At 50.3% G+C, this 15,939-nt stretch overlaps 1 protein-coding gene across 1 annotated transcript; it reads left to right on the top strand.

Annotated features, from left to right (window-relative positions):
* Window positions 1-12,150: 12,150 nt before the first annotated feature.
* On the top strand, window positions 12,151-15,654 carry BCR38DRAFT_70713 (uncharacterized protein). Its single transcript, XM_040865574.1, has 2 exons — window positions 12,151-12,684; window positions 12,790-15,654. Exons 1-2 carry the CDS (start codon window positions 12,458-12,460, stop codon window positions 15,461-15,463), a joined length of 2,901 nt encoding a protein of 966 aa, XP_040711659.1. The 5' UTR covers window positions 12,151-12,457; the 3' UTR covers window positions 15,464-15,654.
* The last annotated feature ends 285 nt before the right edge of the window (window positions 15,655-15,939 follow it).

The following is a 15,939-nucleotide window of genomic DNA, read 5'->3' on the forward strand; positions in this document are numbered from 1 at the left end:
AACGTCGAAGGCCCTTGATCAGTCATACAGAAACAACAGTGGGACAACATCATCGAAGAAACCTAGCGTATTCAGCCGCATCTTCCTCTTCATCCGCCTCGAATGGCGAGGCTGGCAAACTCACTATAGGGCCCGCAGCCAGGACATGTGCGATGATTGAGGTAAGGCGATCGAGTTGAAAGGGCCGTGGGCTTCAAAATTAAACATGACACTGACGATGGGTATGTTTCCTGCGCATTCAGGGGCGATAGCGATTAACTTCGGCCAGCCGGACTATTGTGTGGTGGGGACTGGGGAGGCGGTGGGGAAGGGGGTTGTGGGACAGTAAAGTTGGCTAGGTGAAGTGCTAAATGTACAGGAATGAGTTATATTCTTTGGAATTGGTCTTTGTGTTTGTTCGTTTTACATAAAAATGTTTGCGTAGATAGGACGGTATCTTATGGGCGGTGCAGCACTTGGTGGACAAACTTCAGGTAACTTACTTAATGGTGATCACACGTCGGGGAGAGGGCGCCCATTATGATCACTAAAACACAAATGAATAATATCACGGACGGACGTAATAATTTATTGACAGATTGCATTCGCAAACACAAACACTTCAACCGCCTCCACTGATCATTGACACATGCCCGAGTAAAGAAACCCCTTCCCATGTCTGAAATCTGACCCCATTCCCAAACCGCCCCAAACCGCCCCAAACGACCAAAGGAGTGTGCGTAAGTCACATCATATAGCTCAGAGAGTAAGCCGTGACGTGGGTAGGATGCGAAGATTCTAAAGCGATAGAATCAGGGTGAAGGTCTAGTTGCCGTTCCCACTATCGGCAGTGGTGGTGGCTTGCGCCTGAGTCTGAACCACCACGCCGGAGGGGAGTGACACGCCTGAGGGCAAAGAAACGCCAGATGGAAGGCTGATGGTTTGACCTGAGACCAAAGCGGTCATGGCAGCAAATATGACGGTGAAGATGACGGTCTGCATTGTGGCGAGATGTTGGTTTAATGACCTAGAAAGGCAAGGACTTATTGGTGAGAATGTTTGATGACGACTTGATGGAAGGTTGTAAATGTGCTTGGTTGGATGATGGAGTAGGAACTATTCTATGGTAGACGTGATCTACTTATACCATGAATTTGATGAGAAGCAAAGGCCTTCATCGTCGATCCCGTAATTGCAAACGGCAACGAAAAGTTAGACTGGTGCCTATTGCGAGGCTTCTAGCTGCAAATTATCACTCGGCGTGTCATCAAAATGTTCCCGACTACCTGACCACCCTAAAGCTAAACACAATGAAGTGGAATTGCATCGTCTTACATGCGAGATCTTACGTAAGTTTCTGTGGTAAACGTGCGTTGAACTTTTTCATCGGCCTTTAGGTATACGTAGTACGCTTCGGATAACCTAAAAACCGGACTGCCGCGCACCCACGGGCAAGGTGCCGGTCATGATAGTTGGACATAGCGTGAAGTCAAATGCGTAGAAAATTGAGCGTCGTGTCATATATCCCATGCCACAGTATACACGACAGTCGACTTGACAATGGCTCCTCGGTTTCCTACAAATTGCTTTGACCTGTACAGCGGTTGCAAGAGCATCCCAGAGTTATTGAAATGGAAAAGAAACCGTCAACACGATGATCTTACTGCAGTAAAGAGATACCAAACATCATAGAAAAAAACTAGAGCCAAGTATAATGGCGTCTTCAATCATGTCCGAATTCTGGCTTGCAATGTGTGGTGTTTTACTAGCTACTCCGAAACTCTGGCATGGATTTCTACTTCTCTCAACAATAGTGATAAAGTGACGGGAACCATGGCATTCTACAGTGGACGAGAGTGTGATAAGCTTGTGCCTCTAGCCGTCATTCTCTGTCAATAGACAGATCAAAAATAGTAATATGCATATCCACTTCCGGGGTCAAGGGTCAATATAGTAATATGTCAGATCAATGCAACATATTACATACTGACGTTATATAGTCGCATTCCGGTGAAATAACGTGGCAGAGTAACCAGATATCGTCATGGCTTAGTTGAGGATGATCAATTAAACACTGAATGAAGGCTGAACGAAGGCGTTGAAGACAAGAGACAAGGCAAGCGCTGTAGAATCATGCATGCGACGGACCAGGAGTGCTGATCCTATATTCACCATACATGAATTGCCTTAGGACACTAATCTAGCACATACGACCATAGGCTGCAGAGAATTCGGGATCCCGTCCGCTCTCCCATAGACAAGCTGCAAACCGCTAGATTAGTAGTTGGGTGGGTGACCACCAGCGAATCCCTGGTGTTGTATGTTTTTTGCTATATATTTCTTTTTCCTCGGTTCCTCGGTCGACTGTTAGATAGTATAAATACCTCTAGCTACGTTTGGTCTCGCTAGAGTCCTTAACCTTGGTCTGAACGTTACGTTTTGTGGTATACTTAATTCTAACCATGCTTGGATGTCTATCGCCCTTGTTCTGGGTATGATACGTGACCCCATGGGGGGTTGCCCTATAGCTAGAGATAAGATAGATAAGAGCTATAAAAGAGCTCTGCCAGGCCAGAATAGCTGACCTGGCCATCCTTTCCCAATACAACAATTCACACCCCATATGCACTCGCATCAGGGTATTTCTATCCGAGCTTAAGGGATGGTCTAGTTTTACATAAGCTCTAGTAACACACAATTCTGGCACATACGACCGTAGGCTGCAGAGAACTCGGTATCCCGTACGCTCGCGAAGACGAAGCGGACGATCCTCTCACGGTTTGAGCGCTCTCTTGCGATTGGGGCGTGACGCAGCAGACGGCCATTTATATCTGCGATAAGGCGGGGAGGATTCTGTTGCACACAGCGGTTGATACGGGGTATGGTGCAGGTATGCAGTTGCTTTTACAATTGGGGTCCTGCTGACTGGACTGGAATAGACAGGGCCGCGGGTCCGGTCCCCGGAAGAGAAAACCTAAGTCAGAGCTTTAGCGGCTTTAATAGACTTATTGTTGGCTTTTGGAGATTTGAGTATTAAGCTCATGAAACTCGGCGAGCTCTTCCATGTTTCTCAGCTGTATTATATTTTGGACATTTCGAATTCGTAGCTGACTACTGAGCTGAATTTCGCTATGAGTATCTGAGCTTTGTGCAAGTCCTCCGTCTTTCTATCTCATGATGATGGATCTTCATTCTCCGAACCCGAGCGGCAGGATTGTGCCCAGAGATCGATAGGAGAAAAAGCCGCGGACATGTTTGATATGGTTGAGGTGCTTCATGATATATTCGCATTTCAAGGATCAGCTGTTTCAGTGTAATTTACCCGTACCCGTTTAGATGGCGAGTAAGCCTGCAATATACAAATTGGAGTAAGCCTGTAGGGTACAAACCGGAGTAAGCCTTGCATATGGGAGTAAACCTTCACGGAGAAATGGATGCCCCTTACAGCCAACTTACTATTCTGATACACCATAATCATCACTTCCATCACATAATTGCCCAGTATCATAACACATAATGCTCCTTCATGTCTACTAAGATGATACTCCCCATGTCAGCTCCGCAGCCTGGGAGAGAGTCAGCCACTTGGATCATGATAGGGCTACAATCAGCGTTAATTTACGAGTCAGAGTGGGTGGCTATGTACTCTGAGATTGAGAGACTGTGTATTCGTGAGTGTTGGAGGCTGCGATATCATGCAAGTCATGGAAAGGGAGCACGACTTCAAGACAACGTAAGAGGAACCTCTTAACATTCGTCCCCTAAGTCCCTTTTCAGTCTGGTCCTAACAGAGATATATCAGGTTAACTGACTCTGACGTTTTTCATGCATAGGGGAACCAGATGCACAAGAAAAGGTTCGCCAAATAGGGCTTTCAGAAGCACACAAACCGTTCGACTGCAGCTGTACAAACCTCAAGGGTGAACGACAGCTGCAGGAAACCCAGCATACCAGGAGAGCTAGGCTCGATTTCAACTTTCTCCGGATTATGTCACGAGGACGACCTGAAGTTCATGTTCCTCACCGGTGTGCGGACATGGAGTGTCGCAATCGTTGAGTTCGTGCGACTTGGCGATAGATGTCAAGTGGCTCAGTAGCGGCTGCCTCCCGCAGTTCAGGCACGATCTGTTGACGCCAATAAGCTTCGCATTCAAGCTGGCTGGATCGAGGCCAAGGGGAATTGGCAGGCAGGATGGCTCGGAAGGCGTTTCTGCTGATCGAGTACCTGCTAACACTTGAGGGGCCTGCCCTGATCTGAAATCTGCTTAAGCTGATACGTAACATAGCAATGAAGGCTCTGAATACAGGCAGCGAGGCAAATGAAAGTTCTTGTGAGACCTATTGGAAGCACATAACGTACCCCACAAGCAAGTTGGCCACTTTTTCTTGGCACCGTACGAACAACCTTTTAATTATTATTATTATTATTATTAAATACGCCGTAGGCTCGAAGCCCCCGGTACCTCTACTAGTACTCCCGTATGTCAAACCGTGCCCTAATGGCTGGACTAAATACATACGCTGCGTCGTCGGTTCGCCCTATTGGCGACTGCGTTGCGTTCACTACCATACTACGTTGGTTCTCAACCTACCAACAAAGTCCCCCCTGAGAAGATCGATGCTATCTGGGCCTTGAAGCTGTCCGACCCGTCCCTAGCAGCCATCTTACAATAGTCCCACTAACTACTGGTTCTCCTGTTGCCGTTGCGAGGTCTCTGCGAGAGTATAGTGGCCGTGGTGCGATGGCGGCCCGTAATCGTTCCCTCGGTCCTTCCAACAGCCCGCAAAAGAGGATTACGTGCTCTGCCGTCTCAGGGGCATCGCCACAGCGGCATAGCGGCGAGTACACGCCAAAAGCCCCTGTCTTGAATAAGAAGGCTGCTAGTCCTATTTTTTCCGTCCTGATCTGGCACAGCGTAGACGCCTCCAGTCGGTTCAGGCCGAAATACTTGCCCCCTTTCGGTATCTGCATCGAAGGGCCCTCCGGTTCCTCAGCGATAGCGCGTCGCTGGCGATCGTGATGCTCTGCTCCGGTGAGCCATCTCTTCCTCCAGTGGTCGAGGAGGGCAGCCGGGACCTCCTTTTCCTCACTCATCCACTCGGAGCCCCGGGCCTCCTTCTCCATAGTGTACCCTGCCGGTCGGAGTAGCTGCGACGCCTGCTTCCTCTTCGCCGGCCTATCCTGCCGGAGTATATGTGACGCTTTAGCGCTCGCGCTGCGAAGCAGATTTCTCTTCCCGCTAAGTCGTAGCCGTTCTTCAAACTTAGCAGCCCGGGCACTAAGATAGAGGTCTAGTGGCGGGATTGCTGCTTCTGCTTCCAGGTGGCGAACCGGCGTCGCTTTGTGGGCGCCACAGACTACCCGGAGGCACTCGTTCTGTATCCCCATCAGGCTCTTAGCTGGCCCTGCCGGTTCCTCACTTATAGTATGCCACGCAGTCGCCCCGAAGGCGATCGCGCTACGGATAACCACCGTATATAACAGCCTCGCCCGTATAAGATCGCAGCCCCACGACATATTGACTAGCTTTGTCAGGGCTAGCTTTTGAGTTGCCATTTTTGTTTTAACACGCTCAACATGGGCGTGCCACGTCAGTTTGCGGTCGAACCAGACTCCTAGGAACCTCGCTGAGACTACCGGCGACACTGTGGCGTCCCCAAGGCGAATACTTTGCGGCAAGGGCTCTCGTGCCCTAGTAAAGTGCATTAGCTCACTCTTGTCAGGAGCGAACTCCATCCCGTGCCTCACTGCCCACCGCTGACACGTAGCCCATGCGCTCTCCAACCGGCGGCAGGTCGTGTCTGGATCGGTGCCGACGCTTAGCAGGTTCGTGTCGTCCGCGAACCCGACTACTAAAAGTAGTGGGTGCTGCTCCGCTAGCTCCTCGTAGAGCGTTGAAATGTATAATATAAACAGTATCGGGGATAGCGGTGACCCCTGGGGGACGCCAGCTCGTAGGGGGATTGGCTCTGACTCCTTGCCATCGAACCGGAGGCGTACCGTCCTATCCTCCACGAAGCTGCGTACCGACTCCTGAACCCACTCCGGGTAGCCTTTCCGGGCTAATATGGAAATCAGCCGTCTGTAATTGACCGTATCGAATGCCCCCTTGATGTCTAGCTGTAGCAGCGAGGCGATGCCCCCGCGTCTCCACGCCGTATAGACCACGTCCTCAACTATACGTATTGCCAGTTCGGTGGACCTCCCAGCGCGGTTACCCATTTGGCCGTTTGGTAGTAGGCCGGCCGCCTCAGCTACTTTGGTGATACGCTGGCTCATCGCCGTCTCTATTACCTTCCCTACCGTGCTAAGCAGGGCAATGGGGCGCCAGCCGCCAGGGGTCTGCTTCTGAGCTGTCGTTTTATTAGGCTTAGGGATAACAACCACCCTCGCTGAGCGGAAGCGCTCCGGGTAGTACCCCAGCCTAAAGCTAGCTGTTGCCAGATCCGCTAGGATCTCCCATAGGGGTTCACCGCAGGCCTTTAGCAGGCCAGTGGGGATCAGGTCGTCGCCGGGAGCCTTCCGAGCAGCCGTTCCTTTGATGATAGACTCGATATCCATTGTGGTCACCTCCCTAGGGACGTTCAGCTCTGGTCTCGTCTGTAATAGGCCGCGATCGAGGTCCGATAGATCTATACACGGGTCTGGGAAGAACCTCTCAGCTAGTAATTTTGCCTTCTCATCATGTGTACGTGCCGTAAGCGTGTCGCCGGCGTCCCTCCGGAGATCTGGCAAGCCGTGGGCCTCAGGGGGGGCCCAGCTCCGTAGCCTAGCCCACCTCTGCAGTGCCCACAGGCTTTTGTGATCCTTCGCCGTCCCCTCGAGCTTCTCGTGCCAGCTACGCGTCTGCGCTTCGCTGATTTCGAGCCGTTGTTTTTGGCCGGCTCTTGTATATTCGTCCCAGTTGGTCTGCGACCTTGCCTGGAGGTAGTCCCGCCGTCGTCTCTTCGTCTCAGCGCAAGCCTTGCTAACCTGCGGGCACCACCACGGGACCCCAGCGCCTCGGCCAACGGTGCGTGCCTTTTAATTAACATCTTTACACATAACAAGATGGGATCGAATTGGAAAGAAAGCAACATGATTCTAGCGTGTCAGGCGCTTCAATCGAAACCCGAATTAAGCATCCGACGCGCTGCCCAACTCTACAATGTCCCTCGTACAACTCTAGCTAACCGAAAACGCGGACTACTATCTCGACGCGATACTCGACAATCTAGTCAAGAAATTGAGGACCTAATACGGGCGCATATAACCCATATCTCGAAGGAGGATTTCTTTTCGGCATTCTATAGGGCGTATCGTACGACTATAGCTAAGTCGAATATCCAGGCAGGTTTCAGGGGGACAGGACTTATTCCGTACGACCCGGAATATGTGATTTCACAGCTGGATATTAAGCTACATACGCCTACACCTCCTGGGAGCTCGTCTGGCGCCCCCTTAATCTGGGAATCAAAGACTCCAAATAACCCAACCGAGGCGCAATCCCAGTCTGAATACGTTAAAAACAGAATCGTACAGCATCAGAATAGCTCCCCGACGACAATACTTACGGCTATTGACCAATTTTCACGTGGTGCGACAGCTGTTATGCATCGGTTAGTTTTACTTGAGCATGAGGTTACTACACTTTGGAAGGCCAATCAAGAGCTAAGCCGTCGTCGAAGGACTAAAAATCGACAGCTACAAGATGGAGGATCTCTTAGTTTACGAGACGCTCAGGACTTACAGTCTCAACGGGATATTGAACAGCAGCTACAGGATGATATACGTGTAAGTCGTCGTCGTATGAGGCGCTGTAGGATCTGCGGAGAGCCCGGACATAATGCTCGTACTTGTGAGAATGATAAAGATACGCATGAGGAAGAGGATTCCGATTAGTTTGAATTATTATTTTTTAGTTTAGTTAAGTTATTGAAGTTATTCATACGGTGCCAAGAAAAAGTGGCCAACTTGCTTGTGGGGTACGTTATAGGGAGAGAAGTAGGTTGGTCCTAACTATATATAGATAGGTACTTATAATACGGAGCAATTACACAATTTTTCCAGCTGCTTTTGAAGTATGCTTAAACTTGTCAAGTCGCCTTGTGATAGATAGCTATGGTTTGCAAATTTGCGTTCTCCTCGCTGAAACTCTTGGCGTACCACCAAGAATCACTTGTATCCCTAATTTGTCAGATATACGTGTAATTCCAGGGCAGGGCTGGAGCACGAGCAGGGGGTGGAAATAGCCAATTGTTTTACTGTATGCAATCCCACGCTGACTGCTGATACGCAGCACATCCTATTAGCTAATATCACCTAGGGTCTCGACGCCTATTATATGGCGCGGCAATTTGATTCTGATTGGATATGCGTACATGTGCGCCAAGAGTGTGTATTCGAAAGATCAATTGTTGGCTCTGTATCAGTCCTGGAGTCGCCGCCACAGGCCCCGTCAGGTAAGCCTGTAGGCTATATCCAGTCATAAGCCGAAGATTTTTGGGTCTATGTGTGTATGCATCCGGACGTTAGGGATTGATTCGAGCCAGGGGCATGAAAATACAGAAAACTACATATCAAGCACGGTAAATATATGCGAAATATCTACATAAGACAGCACTTAAACTCACTTGAGATTCTGTAAGTCGCCATTATATCGGACTCTTACCTACGGGAATCGCAGGTACGCCTTCGTTTTTTCATCAATGCTGTAAGTGCAGGTATATAAATGAATATATGTGGACAACTCCCACCTACATATACGATGAATGAGCGGTTACGATTCCCTACACTACTTATATTAGCGCTACTGTGATGAAGACGAGGTACTCGGCACTTGTGTAAGCAATGTAAGGGAAGTACCGCTTGAATATGGAGACTTAATACGGTACCATGTACTCCAGGATCAGTGCTCCAAAACGGTGCTCCTTCCATTTTCAATAATTCTCCGGTTCTGATCCCCGACTAGGGTGTTGCCTCGGGAATATCCACTACCACTTTTGGTGCTGCAAGCATTCTCTTCTGGTTACCGGTATTCCTAAATGCAAGAGTGTAAACCGCTAGATTCGTAGTTAGGTGGGCGACCAACAGCGAATCCCTAGTGTTGTATGTTTTACCAGTTTTAACACAATATTTTGTATCTATTTAAGGAGACATCAACATGATTCTTTTGCTTTCTAGCTCCAACGAAGTTAAAAATTGACTATAGTTAGTGCTTCTTATCTGCCACAGAAGTTGTTCGAGGCTTGTGTTCATTTGTGAGTGTTCTTCACTGGTGGACTGGTGTAAATTGATACAAAGACTTTTGAGGAATCCTTTTACAGACTGTTACATCCCGATCTTTCTGGTACAATCCGACAAATGGTTATCATCTACCCAGTTGTCACTCCGGCCGACGGAAAAACTTGATCGTCTTTTGCCAACTATCAACGTTAGTGTCCAGCACTTCCTTGCTCGCCTCAAGGCCTTCCCAGATCTTCGAAGGTAGAGCATATGTATGTCCGTCAACCCCAAGCATCTCGAATATCTTCAAAATTGCCTTCTCCGCAGCTGGCTGTATTGCCCTTCCTAGTGGTTTCGTCAGCTCAGATTTTTGGTCCACAGTAGAGTCTCCTGCGATAAACAAAGGGTCAATAACTGCAGCTGTGTCAGTATGAGAACACATATGTATATACACTGGGGAAAACATGGGCAAACTTACGCAACAGATTGCCTTCGACCTTTCTGTTTTCCTCTTCCCATACACCCAGAATAGGGTCAGAAGTGACTGGATTGATATTCGGTAGTCAACACTCGCATAGAAGCTTTGCATCAGTCTTTTCTGATCAGCGCTCAGCGGGGGTTAAATGATCTCGTTCCTTGGCGTTTAGTCCTGTTTGGACGGTACTGAATACGTAGCAGGCTTACTATGCTGCCGTCAACCGAGACACAGTTTGCTTGGTATTCCAGGGTCGGGCTATTGGCGAGACCTTCATGCTCACGCTTAAACTGCGTCCGCTCCTTATCGCTGGGAGCCGTGTTGACCATTTCCTCAAGACAACGCAGACCTTCCCTCTTGATATGTTCCTAATATTTTATGTTCTCATTCCCCGTTGCTGTATCGGCCTTGAACCGGGTTTTTGAACATGTTCTCAAACTTGTAGCTTTCAACATCAACGAATTCCTCCGAAGATTCGGATAGGTGCGGCCAATTTTTGTACTGGACGTCTTCGATACGAAGTTGAGGGGCCTCCATTGGGCGAACCAACCTGCAAGATTTTGACGGGCTTGGGGGGAAAGAGGAAACGAGATATAAAAGCCGCAACATCATGGGCCAGGAAACTTCTGGTAAAATTTTCAATAAAACCCCAGAAGTCGTGGCGTGGTTGTCCTAGTTTAAAAGTTATAGTGATCAACATCAGTTGGACGAACGGCGCCTACATAATCAACCAGCAAAAACGAAATTCAGATAATGATGGGAAGGCACATACACGCGGCGTACCTTACTTGAATCGCTAGCCAAGGTCTATCTTGGTGCCCAATACCATTGGATGCCACTGTTTACTATCAAGTTTCAAGCCCATTTGGTTGGCTCACGCAAAAGGGCACAGCCAATTGGTGTCATGATCTGGCAGCTTAGAATCTTGCTGCATGGACAGCAAAGTCATTCGGTGGTCATGTCAAATTGTCCGATCTTGAGAGAAGTAACAAAAATGATATACGATGATGTATTGCTGATTGGTGTAGGGCTGGCACCTTGATACTGAGGTTGAAGAACAGCAATGCAACACATCCCATCTTGAACAGCTCCACCGGGCCGGCTAGACGTGGAAACGGGGTACGACCTTCGCCGAGTGTGCGGCGCGCAACGTCCACGCATCCGGGCTTACCCAAGTTAGACAAGTGTCGATACTGGTGCCGCTTCCTTCGGGAGGGCGCCTGTCTGGGAATGAAGCAGCGTAGGCTAAGCGAACCTAAGAAACGTTGGGCATACAGCAGCGCATGGATAAGTCCCATAGTTCAAACGGACTGTGATGTAAGCCGGGCCAAGATCTTCCCTTGGTCTTGCTTCGATAAACCTTCCGCGCCTCCATGGAATCAGGCGGCGCGTGGACCTGTGCAGCGGCTCGACTTACAGCTTTTGCCCAGGAAACCTCTGTTGAGATTAATATCAAGGAGAATTGGCTGGCGATGTATTAGATAGTCAGAAAAAAGTTGAGTTCTGCATTGGACAATATGGCGATCAAACAATCTTGATCCCAGCGCGGGAAACAGCCGTTATCAAATATGGAGTAAAGCACTGGAAATTCTTAAGTAGTTGATTTGGTGAGCATCCATTCGTGGCGGGCAGTTTTTGGAAAAGATCTACCATTGCCCATGCTACTACCATTGAGTGCAACCATATGGACTCGGGTGCCCGTCTGATGAATGATGTTCACCATTAGATACCTAAGTGTTGGTCGATGCACGGCTACGCTGAGTAGCACAGCCGTCAAACATTGCAAATTTGATACGATAGCTGCTCGGCCCGTTCAGCTGTCTTGGGGAATAAATCTGGGGTAGCCACACTTGTAAGGCTGACAAGATTCAGTCGCATTAGCGTTGGGATCCAAAGTGATAGTCATGATAGGATTAAAAGGCCCCTCTAGATCGAGACCCGCCTGCTAATATCGCATCGCAGAGCACCACTGCGAGCAGCTTATCCGATTTGGAATGGAGAGGTTACTTGATTCGAGTACATGATGATTAAACTAGGATCGGCCGAATGTGAGTGGTCAAGGGGAATCATTCTGATAGCACGAAGCGCCGAGAATGGAGTTTTCACGCATCATACTCGAGGTGCAAAGAGCCAAGCGAAAGTTTGCCATAGGAAATACTCGTTTGTGGCATCGGTTTGCCCATACGTCCTCAGAAGTGAAAAGGTCTGCAATACACGATACTGTAAGTTTCCCGGGACATATGTCGCACAAATAGCAATACAAACAGGAATGCAACCACAAAAGGTATCAGGGCACAAACTTCGAACTTTCTGCTTTTGTTAAGACCAAGTTCACCCAGGAATGACAATGTAGAAGCTCCTGTCAAGCAAGCTTGCCTGGTACGCACCTGAGGCGTGGATATGAACCCACTTTTCACGTGAAGCTAAAAGCGGATGACGCTAGTCTAAAGATGGGCTAGCCTTGGTTTCGGTCATCTCTTCACACTCTCGCATTCTTGACATCCTCTCCTGTTGTCCCCGGGATTTAATCAGAAAATAATCAGAAAATATCGCCTACAAGTCCCTGGCGAATTGCACCCATCGGTACTTGGCGACTGATGACTTCCCGTGGTGGATTTGGATGATTCCACCTGTGTTGTGGTTGCTGCTCCCTCGACAGGCTTTTTTTGCGGCAAGTGCCACCAACATCAGGCCAGTCGACAACCAGTTGCACCTTTCTCGCGAACGCGGAGCCTGCCCCAAAAACGCGACAAACCCATTCGGCACCTTGAGCTTGCTGCCCAGGCAACTGCGCAAAAATGGCTTCGCCAGCCGTGGCACTTCCAAACGGCGTGCCCGAACCACCGCACACTAACGATGTCGAAATGACCGACGACGCGCAATCTGCCATGAAGCGCAAACGCGACCATGAAGCTGAGCAGCGCCAAAACGGAGTCGGCAGCACCACCACCAACGGCATCTCGATGTCGCATCTGACTGAGCGCAACAAAGCCGCCATTCGCGATTACTTCGTCGTTCTCGAACAGTTAGTCAATATCTCATCGACCCGCACGTGTGCTACCCTGCCCTGCCAGAACCTACCAGCCACCCATCTCCTCGTGATAATAGACTAACGACGGACGATTTGTAGCTATGATGCACCACCCCACGTCCTCAAGCGCCCATTGCCTGATCAGGATTCTGCCGGCGAACCATCTACGAAGCGAAAGAGAGCTGAGGATGGGCTGTTCTTGCCGTGCGTTGCCGACAAGGTAGCTAGGGACGAGTATACCGACCTGGAAGGCCTTGTCACCGACATCAAGGCATGTGCCAAAAGCCAGGTCGCTGAGCTACGATTGTCTGAGCCTGGTAAAGACACCAAGTCGAACGATGCGGCTATAGCGAGGACACTTGCTTTTGACCAGAAAGCGCACGAGCTGTATTCGCGCGAGATGGCATATCCTCACTCGATAAACAACCCCGAACTCCTTTCATCTCTCGACCAGGGTACCAATCTCCAATCGAACGCAAGCGGCAGCATGGTCCTCACCGTACACGGCGAAGCTCCAAGAGCGAGACAGTTGTATTCTAGTCTGCAACAACCGGTCGTTACACCCGACAATCTCCAAGGAGCAATCCAGCCTCTGCGAGAGCTTGGTCTACCTAACGGCGTCAAAACGGCCAAATCCATGGCTTACTCGTTTGCGTCGAGCGTGGCAAAGGACAAGAAGGGCAAGACTCTGGGTGAGCTGTTTCCAGCTCCGCGAAACTTGCCTTCACTGCAACCTCCAAAAGCGCCCAAGAGCACCACGAAAGGAGTACAAGTCGGCTGGCATCATCCGGAGTTGACCGAGAAGTCTAAGTACCGTCAAAATTCATACTTCAGCCAAAATATCTCAGCCGGTCAGTGGCTTAATTACAGCAACGCCGCTCCTCCGTCGCAGACCATGACGAAACAACGTGAGAGAGCTTTGAGTCTGGCTGGCAACAAGCCGTCATCATCAGACCTTGAGATGTCCGAGATGGAAGCCCTCTTCCGCGGTGCCTTCTCCAGCTTTGCCCCTTCCAAGGATGACTCGGCCGCTATGGTGTCGGCCGGCCTCATCAGTCAAACCATGTGGTGGCAGAAGACTGGAAAGCGCAACTTCGACCGCCTGATTGGAGCTGAACTGCCAGAAGAGGACGTTGAGAACGCCGTCAAGCAGGATGATGTGCAGGTGGAGCTGGACGAAGACTTGATCAATGAGGCAATTGAAGCGTGGGATGAAAACAAGATCGACCCTAGTCTTCTTGAGAAGACGTGCTGTCCCAAAAAGTCCGATGAGGAAAAAGATGTCGACCATGTTCTCCAAGAAGTCTCCGACATGATCCAGACTCTGATTTCATTCCAAAAGAATCGCAACTTGTCGCTGTCTTCGACCACAACTCAGAGTCGGTACGCCGCCGATCCGGCTCATAGCGATATGTTGACCAATGGCACTCCTGCGCAGCCAAGCGAGGAAGAAACAGCGACGTATGAAGCTCTCAAGGCCCAGCTTGCTCTTGTTGTTCAAATGTTGCCACCATACGCTGTAGCGCGGCTTAATTCCGACAAGCTGGGTGAACTAAACATTAGCACGAAATTGGAAATTCGCGCAGACGAGTACCAGGGGCTCATGGATGAAGACGAAGTAGCCGTACGATCTAGAGCCGCCCAGCAAACTACCCCTGGCCCTCGACCCCCTACGCACCGATCGTCGAGTTCATCGAGCAATATGCAATATGGGGCTCAGTACTCGGGTGTCAATCGCGCCGCAATGCCAAGCCCCGGCTTCTACGGCGCGCAAACGCCTGCTGCCCGTCCGCCTTCCAGCATGCAGCGACCACCACCCACCATGCCCCAACCACCGTACCAGCGTCCCCCGTCGAACGCTGGTTACCGTCAGCCGAACTCATACCCAGCCAATACCAACTTCGCGCAACATCTGGCTAAGGCCCAGTCGTTCGGCCAGTCCACTCCGTACTCCGCCACCCCACCTCAAAGCCGCCCGCAATACCAGCAACAACCGCCTTACCATAACATGGGGGGCGCCAACAACCCTCCGGCTAGATACCCAACCCACCCTCCAAATTCGCAACCCACTTACCACCAGCACTCATACCCGCAACAGCACCACCAGAGCGGCCCGCCTGCCCATCCGCCATACAGCTCGTACGCCAATGGCGCTTCTCCAATGCCTCAACGACAGTCTCCGCAGGTTGCTCACCAACAACCGCAGTACATGCCACAGCAAGGTTATAATCTTAATGCGACACCTTCGAGACACCCTTCTTATGGCAATCAGACACATATGACAAATAACTCGCAGCAACGACATACTCCCCAAGCCGGCACGCCTCAGGCGCAAGAGGGTACACCCAATCAAAACAATGTGCAAGGGGCAGGTTTCCAGACGTCGCTGAATGCTAATCAGGTTCAGCAAGCTATGAACCAAGCCAGGGCACGTTTCGATGCGCAGAGCAAAGCTCAACGACCTGCCATTGAGGCTGCGCGCAACCCGGGCCCCCCCGGTCAGGGACAACAAGTTGGTGCACCAGTCGGACTACCAGTCGGACTACCAGTCGGACTAGGCGGCATTGGCCTCGGAGCTGACGCGGCTAGGATGGCAGCTGCTAGAGCCAATATGCCAGGTGGGATCAACCACAGTACGCCTAGTCCAAGACCACAGGCAAACTCGCCGGCCATACTTCAAGCGCCACCTGCCATGAACGGTAGCCCGGCGGGTACGCCGTCTGCCTCTGGTATGTCACAAAACGGAGCGACTCCGTCTCAGCAAGGAATTTAGGATCATTTCGCGCAACGGGCTCCTCCGGAGTTTGCGCGCCGCTACCCGGGGATCTTGTCTCCACCCGACATGTTTCAACCTAGGTGGGTTTAGGATGCTTGGTATCACCCTTGTGAGACGGTTGAAGTAGGGAGGGACGGTGTAATCGTACAGCGATGAACGGACGGGCGATGTGCCAGGATGTGGCGTTGGATTTTGCTTTACCCGGATACATCATTCGGCCGTAAGGATCACGGCTTGATTCCCCTCCGCAAAGCCGGTGGTTTAGAGGGACGGGATCCGGTGTTGATTACAGAAAGACAGGTTTCTCTTTCAGGGCAGTGTCAATGATCCCCCTTTGTTGGTTTGAGGCCGGGTTTTGGCCCATGTATAAACAGTCTAGCTACTTAAGTATCGACTTAATTCTGAAAAGATGTCGCCACTTTCGGGCTAATTTTGACTTGTGGGATTGCCTTCCGACCCTTGTGAATATCAAT

The sequence above is a fragment of the Pseudomassariella vexata genome, assembly GCF_002105095.1.
Source record: "Pseudomassariella vexata strain CBS 129021 chromosome Unknown BCR38scaffold_15, whole genome shotgun sequence".
NCBI classification, from domain to species: domain Eukaryota; kingdom Fungi; phylum Ascomycota; class Sordariomycetes; order Amphisphaeriales; family Pseudomassariaceae; genus Pseudomassariella; species Pseudomassariella vexata.

Bases quoted from the DNA above. Each gene is read 5' to 3' on its own strand.
- BCR38DRAFT_70713 (XM_040865574.1), top strand. From the start codon at position 12,458: ATGGCTTCGCCAGCCGTGGCACTTCCAAACGGCGTGCCCGAACCACCG. The intron at 12,685-12,789 runs GTTAGTCAATAT...GACGATTTGTAG, and splicing joins TACTTCGTCGTTCTCGAACA to CTATGATGCACCACCCCACG.